Source organism: Brassica napus, chromosome C5, assembly GCF_020379485.1.
Source record: "Brassica napus cultivar Da-Ae chromosome C5, Da-Ae, whole genome shotgun sequence".
NCBI classification, from domain to species: Eukaryota; Viridiplantae; Streptophyta; class Magnoliopsida; order Brassicales; family Brassicaceae; genus Brassica; species Brassica napus.
Window position 1 is genome coordinate 32,471,766 of NC_063448.1, and position 16,743 is coordinate 32,488,508.

The 16,743-nt window shown below is 45.1% G+C and overlaps 2 protein-coding genes across 7 annotated transcripts; both read left to right on the forward strand.

Annotated features, from left to right (window-relative positions):
• The first annotated feature begins 3,148 nt into the window (after positions 1-3,148).
• On the forward strand, positions 3,149-13,636 carry LOC106397280. 5 transcript variants are annotated; one of them, XR_007323970.1, is made up of 2 exons: positions 3,149-3,297; positions 12,656-13,636. XR_007323970.1 is itself a non-coding variant. In XM_048758614.1 (2 exons), exons 1-2 carry the CDS (start codon positions 9,545-9,547, stop codon positions 12,670-12,672), a joined length of 1,320 nt encoding a protein of 439 aa, XP_048614571.1. In that variant the 5' UTR covers positions 9,293-9,544; the 3' UTR covers positions 12,673-13,636. The 5 variants fall into 5 exon arrangements, 1 of the variants encoding a protein (XP_048614571.1); XR_007323969.1 differs by lacking the exon at positions 12,656-13,636 and adding an exon at positions 3,392-3,822; XM_048758614.1 differs by lacking the exon at positions 3,149-3,297 and adding an exon at positions 9,293-10,847.
• On the forward strand, positions 4,907-9,211 carry LOC125587679. Of its 2 annotated transcripts, XR_007323968.1 has the most exons (3): positions 4,907-7,689; positions 8,228-8,285; positions 8,956-9,211. XR_007323968.1 is itself a non-coding variant. In XM_048758613.1 (2 exons), the coding sequence occupies exons 1-2, from the start codon at positions 5,165-5,167 to the stop codon at positions 8,976-8,978; spliced, it is 1,329 nt and encodes a 442-aa protein (XP_048614570.1). In that variant the 5' UTR covers positions 4,908-5,164; the 3' UTR covers positions 8,979-9,211. The 2 variants fall into 2 exon arrangements, 1 of the variants encoding a protein (XP_048614570.1); XM_048758613.1 differs by lacking the exon at positions 8,228-8,285 and having other exon boundaries at positions 4,908-6,470.
• Positions 13,637-16,743: the final 3,107 nt, after the last annotated feature.

Consider the following 16,743-nt stretch of genomic DNA (forward strand, 5'->3'; position numbering starts at 1 on the left):
AGCTTGAGAAGGATGCTCCACAGCTTGGGCATTGTAGTACACTCGCGTGTTTACCCAACTAGAAGGATCCTTTCTCAGCCTTGTGCTTCTTCTCAATACTGGTTGGTTTTGAACCTGCTCCTCTTGGACACTCGGTTCTGGTGCTTCAGCCTGAGCTTCTACTTCTCCTTGGCTTTGATCACCTTGATTGTGAGAGCCTGAAACACTCTCTTCTTCTTCTTCTTCACTCAAGCCGGCTCCATCCTGACCATCTTCTTGAGTTTCAGATTCCCTTCCCCCTCACGATCAAGGTGAGGTGACTGATTAGCTTCAACAGGGGCCGGAGAACTCTCATGTTGGTTCCTACTCCCCACATTTGGATCCTGGTTCATCTTGATACCTAGACCTTCCAAAATCAGTCTTAAAGCGCCTGCCTTATCTGATGTTAAATCCTTTAGCTCCTCTTGATTCTTTTCTTCATAGTATCCTCTTGCTTCTATGAACTTCACATCTCTAGAGATTAGGACTCTTCTAGTTTCTGGATCATAGCACTTGTATCCCTTTTGTGTTGTTGAGTAGCCAATGAACATAGCCTTAGTGCTCCTTGCATCTAGCTTGTTTCTCAACTTTCCTGGTACCAACACAAAGCATAAACATCCAAATACTCTCAAGTAATCCACTGATGGCTTGTGCTTGTTTAGAACTTCAAATGGTGCTTGATCCTTCAACACCTTTGTGGGAATCCTGTTGATCAAGTAACAAGCAGTAGCCACAGCATCACTCCAAAACCTCTTTGGAACGTTTGCTTGGAACATCAGTGACCTAGCAACCTCCATCAAGTGTCGGTTCTTCCTCTCAGCTACCCCATTCTGTTGTGGAGTATAAGGACAGCTTGTTTGATGCAAGATCCCATGATGCTCTAGATGACTCTTGAACGCATAGCTTGTGTACTCACCTCCATTATCTGATCTAAAAATTTTAATCTTGGCATTATAATGGTTAGTCACATAAGCTTGAAAGTTCTTAAATGCATCTATCACTCTATCTTTTGATGGGATTAAAGTTAACCAGGTGTATTTGGATTTTTCATCAATGAATGTGACAAAGTATTTATGATTGTCTCTAGATATGCAAGGTGCAGTCCACACATCAGAATGAATAAGATCAAAGCACTTATCATAAACACTAGTAGAGTTTGGAAACACAGTTTTACAATGCTTGCCTAAAATGCAAGCTTCACAATCCTTATTCTCAAATAAAACACCTGGTAACATCAAGTTCAAAGCTCTACCATGAGGATGTCCTAATCTAGCATGCCACAAAGCATTTTTATTTAAACTAGAAGCAGTAGTAAACGAGCAATTGTAATTGGAAACAGGATCAAGTTCTTCAAGCAAATACAACTCTCCTTTAGTGATTCCTTTTCCAATCAAGTGGCTGCTCTCAATATCCTGAAACTTTACATCATTAGGACTGAATATAACATTGCAATTCAAATCAGTTGTGCATTTCTTAACAGATAGCAAGTTAGATGTAAATTCAGGCATGTAGAAAGCTCTAGTGTTCTTATCAAACAACTTCAAATTTCCTATTCCTCTAATAGGGATCTTGTCCCCATTTGCAATCATAACATGTCCACTAGTTGGTTCTATATCCTTAATCAGATTTGTATCACTAATCATGTGATGAGATGCACCAGAATCAACAATTAATGGCTTAGTTATACTGCTAGCATTATGACAAAGGTTCAAAGGTGATCTAAATGCATTTAGTTCATGATTCATCCTAGCATTTCTAGCAAAGGTGTACTCATGTCTAGCATGTTCATTGCTTTTAACTCTATCCATCCTAGCAATATCAGCAACACAAGGAGATGTTTCTATAGTCTTAGCTATCATGGATGCACCAAAGGAGTACCCATGAGTGTTACCATTCTCCTTGAGCATTTTGATGAGAGCATCCATCTCGGATCTCCTGATGAAGTCTTGATCATTGCCACGGATGTTAGGAGCTCCTGAGTATGTCACCAGTGCCTTGCCATCACCCTCACCACCCTCTCCTTCAGCTCCACGGCTAGATGATCCGGCTCCACTTGTTCCCTCAGAAGCATGAGCTCTTGCCCCCTTTCCTTCATGAACTTCGCCGGCTTCAGATGAGGATGTAGTATCCAGCACTGGCTCTTCTTGTGTCCATGCTTCTTGCAGTGATCACAATTGCCATTGAACTTCCTATCCTCATACTTGCCGTGTGCTGCTCTGTTGGCATCTCCTCATGATCAGTTTTCGCAGCATTGGCTAGAGACAAGTCTCCTTTACCACCAAACAAGCCAATGGAGCCTTGCTCCTTTTGTATCTGAGCACACGCATCCTCCAGGTCTGGAAGCTTCTCAGCCCTCAACATATGCTGAATCAACCCACTGTAGCTTGGATTCAATGTAAGCAACAACCCAAAGACCTTATCTTGCTCTCTCCTTTCATGTAGCAGCTCCGGATCAGTTGTGCTCGGCCTCAGCATCTCCAGCTCTGACCAGAGTGTCCGGAACCTCCCCAAATGCTTAGTGAACTCCATGTCCTCCTGAGTTAGATCATTCAAAGCTTTCTTCACTTCAAAGACCCGGCTGAGGTTAGAGGTGTTTCCATACACCTTCTTCAATGTTTCCCACAGCTCCTTGGCTGTCTCACAATAGCTGTAAGCGTCTAGAATGGCTGGCTCCAATGAGCTATGAAGAGCAAACATCACCATCATGTCCTCTTGTTGCCACTTTTCAGCTTCAGCTTCCGAGACACTCTCCTTGTCTCCTCCTTGAGTAATGAGCTTTGGAGCCTCACCAGATGTGATGTGCTTCCATAAACCCTTACTTCCCACAGCAGTCTTCACCATCCTAGACCATACTAGGTAGTTACTTCCCTTGAAAGTCACAGCAACCTTCATCTTGGAACCTGTAATGACCCACCACTCCCACCATCTCCACTTCTTTCTCCAACCCCACCACTTCCACCTTCTCTTCCACCATCTCCACCTTCTTCCCCACCATCTCCAACTTCTATAAAACTTAAGAAAGAGAGAGAGAGAGAGAGAGAGAGAGAGAGAGAGAGAGAGAGAGAGAGAGAGAGAGAGAGAGAGAGAGAGAGAGAGAGAGAGAGAGAGAGAGAGAGAGAGAGAGAGAGAGAGAGAGAGAGAGAGAGAGAGAGAGAGAGAGAGAGAGAGAGAGAGAGAGAAGAAGAAGAAGAAGAGAGAAAGCTCACCTGAGCTCGTCGCCGGAGCCACCACACGCCAGGACGTCGTCAAGCTCGTCACCACCATCATCCGCAACCAAAGGTAATCGAAAACCGCCATGTTTTTGAGTTAAGTTTCGGCCGTTTTAGTAAATCGACCATACCTTTCTAACCGTGATGAATCTCGTGAATCCAAGACTACCATCGTGTTCCTCTCGTCGAGACGAATCCGTGGCCACCAAAAACGCCTCAATCGGAGTCCGGACGAAGCCGCACCCGCCTCCGAAAGTTTCACCTCTGCGCGCGTGAGGTACACGCGCCGCCGCCGGAAAACGTCGCCACCGCCGGACCACCGTCCCCCGCCGCCGGAATATCCGCCGTCGCCGCCGTTGACCGTTGCCGGTAACTCGCCGGTGACTCGGTCAACTCGTCCGAGTCAACTCAGTGAGTCAACTCGGTTGACTCGGTTAACCACTGGTTTGACCGGGTTAAATTGATTTCGTTTCGGTTAGGGTAAACCGGTCGGTTTAGTCAAATCGATTTCTGGTCAAAGCTTGACCGGGTTGACTTTGACCAGCGAGTTGACTTTTCCGTAAATACCCGTTTTAAACCGTTCGAAAGGCGTTCTGACTCGAAATTTCGATCTGATTTCAGATTTGGAGTCCATTTGAGCAGCTGGAGGTCATATATACCACTTCTCTTCATTGCTAAGGTGAGGGCTATTCCGTTAAATCCCGAGCTAGTTTAGTACTACCATTATGGAAAGTTTAGTTTCGAAACATGATCCATCTTTGTGAATCGAGTCTATTTGAGAGTCTTGTTTGTTCATTATTGATATTGATTGTTAATTGGAATTAGGATAATAGAGGATTCAACGATTGTGTGAAATGATTGATGCTAAGAACTGCTATATATATGTATATACATAGTTATGAGTAGGGACTATGTGATGAGGGCGTGAGTTCAGAGATGTCTGAGCTTCGACGCTACAGTGTGGTATGGGCGTGAGTTCAGAGACGTTTGAGCTTCGACGCTACTGTTTGGGGCGTGGTGCAGAGACGTTTGCATTCGACGCTACGATGGGCGGGGGTACAGAGACAGACTGTACTAGCGACGCTTCGAGTATATGTATATATCCTTATGAGGAGATGCGTGGTGCAGAGAGTAGCTATGTACTATAAGCGCATGAGTTGTAACGGCTAGTCCTCTAGCCGAATATTGATTGTTATGTGTGGTGTAATAGGCACCGTGTTTGTTTCATGCTAGAGCTAGGCCTACATTTTAGTAGTGCTATGAACTCAGTCTGTGGTTTGCGGTTTAGCATCCCATACCTCGCTGGGCAACTCCCCTGTTGCTCACCCCTCCTTCTTTCCCCCTTTCAGGTGAGACCGACGAGCAGGAGTGATTATCGGACCGGTGCTTTTGGGCTTTTACTACTATTGGGCTTTTGGGCTTCTATCGTTTTATCGCTTTTATCGTTATCGGGCCTCTAGGCCTTTGGGCTTTTATCGTTTATGTTATTTCGTATTTCGGACTCTCGGTTTATGTCGTACTTTATGTTTCAGATTTTATTTTATATTATGGAATTCAAGCGTGGATGTTGATTTTCAAATATTTATATATGGATATTTCAGATATTTGTACTTATCGAATTATTTTTACTATTTCGAAAGTGACGGGTGTCACATTTTGGTATCACAGCTATTTATTTATCGTAACATTTTATTATGTAAATAGGGGTGTCACAATTTGGTATCAGAGCGGGTTCCGTCCCGGCTCCGACCCGGGATGGCGATTTTTGGAGACCTGGTTTTATTCGGTTTTGACGGTTTTAAACGATTTCAAAATATTTTCGGGGATTTGGGAATTTTGAAAATAAAAATAAATAGCACCTTTCCGTTCGATATCACTTCTCCTTAAATGTTGGTATCCAAAGTTCAGCGTAAGTTAACTTTTCGCTTTCCTTTTAGATGCCGCCAAGGAGAAGAACCACCCGTGCCCAGACCGCCAGAGCCGTTAGAGACAATGTAGATGAGCATGAGCAGCCCGCAGTTCCACCACCCGCGGCTCCACCAGTTGATCAGGATGCATTGAGACAGATGGTTCAGGATGCCGCTAGACAGGCCGCTCAGGAGGCACTTCAGCAGATTGCCCAGGAGGCAGCCAGGCAGGCCGCTCAGGAGGCCGCCCGCCGAGTAGCTGCTCAGGAGGTTGCTCGTCAGATGGCTGCCGTTCAGCAGGGTCCTCAGGTTCAGGTGCAGCAGGGTCCGCAGATTCGGGTTCAGCAAGTTCCACTGGTTCAGGTCCAACAGGATCAGCAGGGTCCAGTTCAGCAGTTTGCTCATGGTGTTCAGGATCTACCGCCACCACCACCGCGACCTCATGTTTACCCGGTTTATGATGAGAGGTTCTACAGGCTGACATGTCAGATGAGAAACATGGAGATGGAGCATTTTAGCGGAACAGTGGATGCTGTAGCTGCACATGATTGGAAGTTAGCCTTGCAGCGGAAGCTGGAGATTATTGAGTGTCCACCAGAGTTGTCGCTCAGATTGACTATGCAGTACCTTCGTGGAGATGCTCTTATATGGTGGGAGGGAATACGATTGAGTCACTTTGGGCCAGAGAGGCTTACCTTCGCAGACTTCATCCGAGAGTTCGATAGGAAATACTTTCCGAAGGAAGCTATGGATAGGAAGAAATGCGAGTTCGAGCATGTAAGTCAGGGTAAGATGTCTATCAGGGAGTATGAGGTTGTGTTTAACCAACTTCGCAGGTTTGCTGGAGAGGGCATTTTAGAGGAAGACCTGATGAGGAAATTTTTGAATGGGATGCGAGTAGAGATTCGTAACAGGTGCCGTGTCGCCACTTATCACAGATTGGGAGACTTGGTGGAGAAAGCTGCCGAGCAGGAGGCAGGTTTGGCAGAGGAGCAGAAGTACACCAAGGCAGATCAGCCTAAGTTTGGAGGGACTTTAGAGGCACAGCAGAGGACATGGGACAAACCGAGCATACAATGCTTTTATTGTGGAAAGATGGGACATAAGAGTAGGGTTTGTCGGAGTAGGCTATTTGATGCCCAGGTTGCGCCACCAGCAGCGGCAGCAGCACCAGTAGTGGATGTTAGGAACTGTTTTGGTTGTAACCAGCCTGGTCACATTTTCAGAGACTGTCCGAGGAGGGGTAATGCAGCGCTTCCACCACCACCGAAGCGTTTAGCCATCGCTCCACGTGTGTTTACGGTTGGAGATCCCCAGGGAGCTGAGCCGATAGCGGGTATGTTCTTATCATACTTGCTTGTGTTAATATTTGTGGTTTTGTGGTTATCTTGTATAGTTCGAGATTTGTGAATCTCGTGTATGATTGGTTGTGGTTGGTGTGAGTTACCTCACAGCTTATTTGACTTAAGAGCTTTTCATAGTTTTGTGAGTTCGCGTTTGGTTAAGTTTTAGTCTTTTTAGAGGGATCTTCTAACCGAAAGATAAGCAGATTTAGATTGTTGTTATGGAGAGCTTGTTGTTATGGAGAGTTTGAGAGCGATCAGGAATTCATCGTGATGTACCTGTTATCATTTGAGTATTATGATGGCACCGTCGAAGTTTTATGGTGGGTCTGGTCGTACACCACTTTGTTGGACCAAAGTGGGGGAGCAATATGAGTTAGAACTATTAATGGTTCAAGAGACGGTAGAGCAAAGGATATGCTCAAGGATTGGCTTTCGGAAGCCCATGACGTCAGAGGATTTATGCAGCTAAGCACCGTAAGGATTTAGAGCTACATATGGGCATACCTTAAAATAAGGACATTTCAGGAGGAGCCTAAGACTCAGAAGATAAAGGAGCTTAAACCGAGATACATGGAATTGTATCCTGCACTGGAGTGGATTGGATTAGTTGCTTGCAGTTACTTTATCAGCAGTATATCAGCCTTCTAGGACTTGGTTCATATGACAGCATTGCAAAAGTTGAGAAGGCGCTATAATTATTTTGCAGTTGACGTCAAGTGAGTTCATAAAGATTTTATGGACCTTATCATCTATTAAAGATTTTGGATCATCAAGAGAAAACAGTTCGGGGAATATCGACTGTGTTTGTCCGAGTTCGTTGGGGAGGGAGATAAGACTCAGGAGGAGACCTGAAAGGCCGAGCGAAGATTAGTATTCGAGGTTTTGCTATGATGACATTGGGCACGTCAACTTATGACATGAATTCGGGGACGAATTCCTTATAAGTGGGGGAGAATTGTAATGACCCACCACTCCCACCATCTCCACTTCTTTCTCCAACCCCACCACTTCCACCTTCTCTTCCACCATCTCCACCTTCTTCCCCACCATCTCCAACTTCTATAAAACTTAAGAAAGAGAGAGAGAGAGAGAGAGAGAGAGAGAGAAGAAGAAGAAGAAGAAGAGAGAAATCTCACATGAGCTCGTCGCCGGAGCCACCACACGCCAGGACGTCGTCAAGCTCGTCACCACCATCATCCGCAACCAAAGGTAATCGAAAACCGCCATGTTTTTGAGTTAAGTTTCGGCCGTTTTAGTAAATCGACCATAACTTTCTAACCGTGATGAATCTCGTGAATCCAAGACTACCATCGTGTTCCTCTCGTCGAGACGAATCCGTGGCCGCCAAAAACGTCTCAATCGGAGTCCGGACGAAGCCGCACGCGCCTCCGGAAGTTTTGCCTCTGCGCGCGTGAGGTACACGCGCCGCCGCCGGAAAACGTCGCCACCGCCGGACCACCGTCCCCCGCCGCCGAAATATCCGCCGTCGCCGCCGTTGACCGTTGCCGGTAACTCGCCGGTGACTCGGTCAACTCGTCCGAGTCAACTCGGTTGACTCGGTTAACCACTGGTTTGACCGGTTTAAATTGATTTCGTTTCGGTTACGGTAAACCGGTCGGTTTAGTCAAATCGATTTCTGGTCAAAGCTTGACCGGGTTGACTTTGACCAGCGAGTTGACTTTTCCGTAAATACCCGTTTTAAACCGTTCGAAAGGCGTTCTGACTCGAAATTTCGATCTGATTTCAGATTTGGAGTCCATTTGAGCAGCTGGAGGTCATATATACCACTTCTCTTCATTGCTAAGGTGAGGGCTATTCCGTTAAATCCCGAGCTAGTTTAGTACTACCATTATGGAAAGTTTAGTTTCGAAACATGATCCGTCTTTGTGAATCGAGTCTATTTGAGAGTCTTGCTTGTTCATTATTGATATTGATTGTTAACTGGAATTAGGATAATAGAGGATTCAACGATTGTGTGAAATGATTGATGCTAAGAACTGCTATATATATGTATATACATAGTTATGAGTAGGGACTATGTGATGAGGGCGTGAGTTCAGAGATGTCTGAGCTTCGACGCTACGGTGTGGTATGGGCGTGAGTTCAGAGACGTTTGAGCTTCGACGCTACTGTTTGGGGCGTGGTGCAGAGACGTTTGCATTCGACGCTACGATGGGCGGGGGTACAGAGACAGACTGTACTAGCGACGCTTCGAGTATATGTATATATCCTTATGAGGAGATGCGTGGTGCAGAGAGTAGCTATGTACTTTAAGCGCATGAGTTGTAACGGCTAGTCCTCTAGCCGAATATTGATTGTTATGTGTGGTGTAATAGGCACCGTGTTTGTTTCATGCTAGAGCTAGGCCTACATTTTAGTAGTGCTATGAACTCAGTCTGTGGTTTGCGGTTTAGCATCCCATACCTCGCTGGGCAACTCCCCTGTTGCTCACCCCTCCTTCTTTCCCCCTTTCAGGTGAGACCGACGAGCAGGAGTGATTATACCGGACCGGTGCTTTTGGGCTTTTACTACTATTGGGCTTTTGGGCTTCTATCGTTTTATCGCTTTTATCGTTATCGGGCCTCTAGGCCTTTGGGCTTTTATCGTTTATGTTATTTCGTATTTCGGACTCTCGGTTTATGTCGTACTTTATGTTTCAGATTTATTTTATATTATGGAATTCAAGCGTGGATGTTGATTTTCAAATATTTATATATGGATATTTCAGATATTTGTACTTATCGAATTATTTTTACTATTTCGAAAGTGACGGGTGTCACATTTTGGTATCACAGCTATTTATTTATCGTAACATTTTATTATGTAAATAGGGGTGTCACAATTTGGTATCAGAGCGGGTTCCGTCCCGGCTCCGACCCGGGATGGCGATTTTTGGAGACCTGGTTTTATTCGGTTTTGACGGTTTTAAACGATTTCAAAATATTTTCGGGGATTTGGGAATTTTGAAAATAAAAATAAATAGCACCTTTCCGTTCGATATCACTTCTCCTTAAATGTTGGTATCCAAAGTTCAGCGTAAGTTAACTTTTCGCTTTCCTTTTAGATGCCGCCAAGGAGAAGAACCACCCGTGCCCAGACCGCCAGAGCCGTTAGAGACAATGTAGATGAGCATGAGCATCCCGCAGTTCCACCACCCGCGGCTCCACCAGTTGATCAGGATGCATTGAGACAGATGGTTCAGGATGCTGCTAGACAGGCCGCTCAGGAGGCACTTCAGCAGATTGCCCAGGAGGCAGCCAGGCAGGCCGCTCAGGAGGCCGCCCGAGTAGCTGCTCAGGAGGTTGCTCGTCAGATGGCTGCCGTTCAGCAGGGTCCTCAGGTTCAGGTGCAGCAGGGTCCGCAGATTCGGGTTCAGCAAGTTCCTCTGGTTCAGGTCCAACAGGATCAGCAGGGTCCAGTTCAGCAGTTTGCTCATGGTGTTCAGGATCTACCGCCACCACCACCGCGACCTCATGTTTACCCGGTTTATGATGAGAGGTTCTACAGGCTGACATGTCAGATGAGAAACATGGAGATGGAGCATTTTAGCGGAACAGTGGATGCTGTAGCTGCACATGATTGGAAGTTAGCCTTGCAGCGGAAGCTGGAGATTATTGAGTGTCCACCAGAGTTGTCGCTCAGATTGACTATGCAGTACCTTCGTGGAGATGCTCTTATATGGTGGGAGGGAATACGATTGAGTCACTTTGGGCCAGAGAGGCTTACCTTCGCAGACTTCATCCGAGAGTTCGATAGGAAATACTTTCCGAAGGAAGCTATGGATAGGAAGAAATGCGAGTTCGAGCATGTAAGTCAGGGTAAGATGTCTATCAGGGAGTATGAGGTTGTGTTTAACCAACTTCGCAGGTTTGCTGGAGAGGGCATTTTAGAGGAAGACCTGATGAGGAAATTTTTGAATGGGATGCGAGTAGAGATTCGTAACAGGTGCCGTGTCGCCACTTATCACAGATTGGGAGACTTGGTGGAGAAAGCTGCCGAGCAGGAGGCAGGTTTGGCAGAGGAGCAGAAGTACACCAAGGCAGATCAGCCTAAGTTTGGAGGGACTTTAGAGGCACAGCAGAGGACATGGGACAAACCGAGCATACAATGCTTTTATTGTGGAAAGATGGGACATAAGAGTAGGGTTTGTCGGAGTAGGCTATTTGATGCCCAGGTTGCGCCACCAGCAGCGGCAGCAGCACCAGTAGTGGATGTTAGGAACTGTTTTGGTTGTAACCAGCCTGGTCACATTTTCAGAGACTGTCCGAGGAGGGGTAATGCAGCGCTTCCACCACCACCGAAGCGTTTAGCCATCGCTCCACGTGTGTTTACGGTTGGAGATCCCCAGGGAGCTGAGCCGATAGCGGGTATGTTCTTATCATACTTGCTTGTGTTAATATTTGTGGTTTTGTGGTTATCTTGTATAGTTCGAGATTTGTGAATCTCGTGTATGATTGGTTGTGGTTGGTGTGAGTTACCTCACAGCTTATTTGACTTAAGAGCTTTTCATAGTTTTGTGAGTTCGCGTTTGGTTAAGTTTTAGTCTTTTTAGAGGGATCTTCTAACCGAAAGATAAGCAGATTTAGATTGTTGTTATGGAGAGCTTGTTGTTATGGAGAGTTTGAGAGCGATCAGGAATTCATCGTGATGTACCTGTTATCATTTGAGTATTATGATGGCACCGTCGAAGTTTTATGGTGGGTCTGGTCGTACGCCACTTTGTTGGACCAAAGTGGGGGAGCAATATGAGTTAGAACTATTAATGGTTCAAGAGACGGTAGAGCAAAGGATATGCTCAAGGATTGGCTTTCGGAAGCCCATGACGTCAGAGGATTTATGCAGCTAAGCACCGTAAGGATTTAGAGCTACATATGGGCATACCTTAAAATAAGGACATTTCAGGAGGAGCCTAAGACTCAGAAGATAAAGGAGCTTAAACCGAGATACATGGAATTGTATCCTGCACTGGAGTGGATTGGATTAGTTGCTTGCAGTTACTTTATCAGCAGTATATCAGCCTTCTAGGACTTGGTTCATATGACAGCATTGCAAAAGTTGAGAAGGCGCTATAATTATTTTGCAGTTGACGTCAAGTGAGTTCATAAAGATTTTATGGACCTTATCACCTATTAAAGATTTTGGATCATCAAGAGAAAACAGTTCGGGGAATATCGACTGTGTTTGTCCGAGTTCGTTGGGGAGGGAGATAAGACTCAGGAGGAGACCTGAAAGGCCGAGCGAAGATTAGTATTCGAGGTTTTGCTATGATGACATTGGGCACGTCAACTTATGACATGAATTCGGGGACGAATTCCTTATAAGTGGGGGAGAATTGTAATGACCCACCACTCCCACCATCTCCACTTCTTTCTCCAACCCCACCACTTCCACCTTCTCTTCCACCATCTCCACCTTCTTCCCCACCATCTCCAACTTCTATAAAACTTAAGAAAGAGAGAGAGAGAGAGAGAGAGAGAGAGAGAGAGAGAGAGAGAGAGAGAGAGAGAGAGAGAGAGAGAGAAGAAGAAGAAGAAGAAGAGAGAAATCTCACCTGAGCTCGTCGCCGGAGCAACCACACGCCAGGACGTCGTCAAGCTCGTCACCACCATCATCCGCAACCAAAGGTAATCGAAAACCGCCATGTTTTTGAGTTAAGTTTCGGCCGTTTTAGTAAATCGACCATAACTTTCTAACCGTGATGAATCTCGTGAATCCAAGACTACCATCGTGTTCCTCTCGTCGAGACGAATCCGTGGCCGCCAAAAACGTCTCAATCGGAGTCCGGACGAAGCCGCACGCGCCTCCGGAAGTTTTGCCTCTGCGCGCGTGAGGTACACGCGCCGCCGCCGGAAAACGTCGCCACCGCCGGACCACCGTCCCCCGCCGCCGAAATATCCGCCGTCGCCGCCGTTGACCGTTGCCGGTAACTCGCCGGTGACTCGGTCAACTCGTCCGAGTCAACTCAGTGAGTCAACTCGGTTGACTCGGTTAACCACTGGTTTGACCGGTTTAAATTGATTTCGTTTCGGTTACGGTAAACCGGTCGGTTTAGTCAAATCGATTTCTGGTCAAAGCTTGACCGGGTTGCCTTTGACCAGCGAGTTGACTTTTCCGTAAATTCCCGTTTTAAACCGTTCGAAAGGCGTTCTGACTCGAAATTTCGATCTGATTTCAGATTTGGAGTCCATTTGAGCAGCTGGAGGTCATATATACCACTTCTCTTTATTGCTAAGGTTAGGGCTATTCCGTTAAATCCCGAGCTAGTTTAGTACTACCATTATGGAAAGTTTAGTTTCGAAACATGATCCGTCTTTGTGAATCGAGTCTATTTGAGAGTCTTGTTTGTTCATTATTGATATTGATTGTTAATTGGAATTAGGATAATAGAGGATTCAACGATTGTGTGAAATAATTGATGCTAAGAACTGCTATATATATGTATATACATAGTTATGAGTAGGGACTATGTGATGAGGGCGTGAGTTCAGAGATGTCTGAGCTTCGACGCTACAGTGTGGTATGGGCGTGAGTTCAGAGACGTTTGAGCTTCCACACTATTGTTTGGGGCGTGGTGCAGAGACGTTTGCATTCGACGCTACGATGGGCGGGGGTACAGAGACAGACTGTACTAGCGACGCTTCGAGTATATGTATATATCCTTATGAGGAGATGCGTGGTGCAGAGAGTAGCTATGTACTTTAAGCGCATGAGTTGTAACGGCTAGTCCTCTAGCCGAATATTGATTGTTATGTGTGGTGTAATAGGCACCGTGTTTGTTTCATGCTAGAGCTAGGCCTACATTTTAGTAGTGCTATGAACTCAGTCTGTGGTTTACGGTTTAGCATCCCATACCTCACTGGGCGATTCCCCTGTCGCTCACCCCTCCTTCTTTCCCCCTTTCAGGAAAGACCGACTAGCAGGAGTGATTATACCGGACCGGTGCTTTTGGGCTTTTACTACTATTGGGCTTTTGGGCTTCTATCGTTTTATCGCTTTTATCGTTATCGGGCCTGTAAGCCTTTGGGCTTTTATCGTTTATGTTATTTCGTATTTCGGACTCTCGGTTTATGTCGTACTTTATGTTTCAGATTTTATTTTATATTATGGAATTCAAGCGTGGATGTTGATTTTCAAATATTTATATATGGATATTTCAAATATTTGTACTTATCGAATTATTTTTACTATTTCGAAAGTGACGGGTGTCACATTTTGGTATCAGAGCTATTTATTTATCGTAACATTTTATTATGTAAATAGGGGTGTCACAGAACCACTCTCCATCTTCAACAGGTTCACTTCAATAACTTGTAAAAGACTTGATCTTGAGACTCAGAACTACATCACCAGCTCAAACCCTTCCGTGACTTGTCTTTACTCATCAAAGAACCCTCAAAAAGCTAGATAAGACTTCCGGAATGAAGATGTAGCTCCCGAGATGCAGCTTCTTCCAAGAACACTCACACCACTCTCAATTGATCTCTCAAAGTTTCAAGTTTGAATCTTCAAGAGAAAAACGCCAAGAACTCAGACTGAAATCAACCTGGCTCTGATACCATATCACTTTTGAGTAATGTAAAAGATAATCTGAATTTAGATAAGAATAGAGACGAGATTAGAGTAGATTTAAGAGATTAAGAGACTAATGGAGAATCATTGTGAAAAGTATAGAGAGATTGATTTGTTTAGAACTGTCTGATCTTCATTAATGAGATTAGGATACATTATATAGTGAGGGAGAGACTCTAGGGTTTTGGATACAAAGGGAGAAAGCATGTGGAGTCAATGGATAGGATAACAATGCATTTGAATCTATCCAATGGGAGTGACCGCGTGTGTGAAGCATCTTTGCTTTATGCCTTCTTCTTTCCAGCCAAAGACAGGCTGTCACACGCTCCTTCTTCCTTTTGGTAACGGTATGATCCTTCAGATAAGTGATCAGAGCTTCTTCTTATCTAGTGAAGTTACTTAAGTAACTCTTGGCTTAACCGTGGCTGAGGTAAGTGTGTACGGCCTTGTACGGATGCCTCAGCCTCGCTTATCCATTCCTCCTAAGCTCCTTCTTCTCCATTCATACTTAACCTCTCAAGCCTTCTCTTCTCATCTAATGATCTCATCTCAACACCTTTACATGTCACAAAGACTTAACCTAAATCCTAAGGACAAGAATACAAGATAGATTGAATGGCTAGGATGAGAGAAGAGTGGTCTTTGATGTTCTGGTGATAGCTGGCGACTTTTGACTGAATGGAGAGCTCAGATTGCTTCATTTGAATGAAGGGAGGAGATTGGTCTTGCTGTAAAGGTAAAGCACCTTTACCTTTCCAGCTTGCACATACAGCTCACTCTGATCCCCTTTGGTATATTCTCCTTGCCTCTCACACTCCAACGGTCACTATAGGAAAGGATAGAATCAGAGTGAACCGCCCTCACATTGCACATCTTGATTTGGGCTGAACCGGATGACTTGGGAGTGGGGAGTGGCCGTACGGTTGATGGTACGGACCTCCTGTCTGTACCACTATCCCTAACTATGCACATTGCCTTATCTCCTTCTTGACTGATCCCAAACACCTTCATGATTCACCCTAGACCGTACAAGGCCGTACTGAACGCCCTATCTTTGCACCACACTTACATCTTCTCTCTAACTCCTTCACAGCCTTCACATGATCAGTCTAAGTCTTTCCTAGACTTAACTTCACAAGATAGCTACTTCAGAACACCTCTGAAGCTTGATTAAACTCTTCTGGACATCTTCTAGAGCTTGCCCTATTATTGTACAAGCTCTATCTTCTCTTCAGTTCAACAACAATCCCCATCCAAGGTTGGTAGCAATTGATAAGATGATTCGGATGGTGTGAAGCTTAGCAACTGGAGCAAATGTGTCTATGTAGTCCTCTCCATATGTCTGTGTAAACCCTCTAGCCACAAGCCTGGTCTTCTTCCTATCAACCGTCCCATATGGTCTATACTTGATTGTAAATATCCATTTACATGACACTGCTCTCTTCCCTTTAGGCAGCTCACTCTCATACCAAGTCCCATTCTTGATCATAGCACCAGACTCATCCGCAACTGAGTTCCTCCAGTCTTCATCCTTCACAGCCTCATCGTACATTCTTGGTATGTAGCTCTTATCCAGACTTGTCATGAATGCACAATGATCCCTTGGAAACTCGGCAAAAGAGCACACTGCTTGACTTGGATGAGCTACTGCTTGTGCATTGTAGTAGACTCTGGTGTTTGCCCAGTTAGATAGATCTTTCCTTACTCTTGTACTCCTCCTCACCGGCGCAGGCACACTCTCCACAACTGGAGCACTAGTCACGTTTTCCCCTTCTGGTTGCATTTCTTCTTCCTCTTCTTCAGGTACTAGTGGTGTACCTCCACTTTGATCCCGTACTTCACTTGACTCTTCATCATTTATCCCACTTTGATCAGGACTACCTGAGTCTCTTCCTCCTTCATGAACCACCTCAGACTTGTCTTCCCCCTCATGATCAATGTGGGATGTGTCTTCAGCTTCATTCCTAGTAGGCGTCTCTCGCGCCTTTGGATCCTGGGTTAGATTAATCCCAAGACTCTCTAAGATCATCCTATGGCTTGTAGCCTTATCAGATGTTTGAGCTAGATCCTTCAGATCTTCCCAGCTCCTCTCTTCATAGTATCCTCTTGTTTCAATGAACTTGACGTCTCTTGATACCAGAACTCTTCTTGATTCTGGATCAAAGCATTTATACCCCTTTTGAGTAGTTGAGTATCCCACAAACATTGCTTTAGTACTCCTCGGTTCCAACTTTTTTCTCATCTCCCCGGGGACAAGTACATAACACAAGCACCCAAACACTTTAAGATGACTTAGAGATGGCTTGGTCTTGTTCAATACTTCAAACGGTGACTGATCTTCCAAGATTCTTGTAGGCACTAGGTTGATCAAGTAGCACGCAGCTTGTACAACATCACTCCAAAATCTCTTAGGTGCATTAGTTTGGAACATCATGGATCTAGCTAATTCCATTAGGTGTCTATTCTTTCTCTCAGCAACTCCATTCTGTTGTGGAGTATAAGGACAGCTTGTTTGATGTAGAATCCCATGTAGAGCCAGATCTTGCTTGAAGGCATGACTTGTGTGTTCTCCACCATTATCTGACCTGAAGATCTTAAGCTTGGCATTGTAATGGTTAGTTACATAAGTCTGAAAAATCTTAAATGCTTCAAGAACTCTATCCTTAGTCTTTATAAGTGTTATCCAGGTGTATT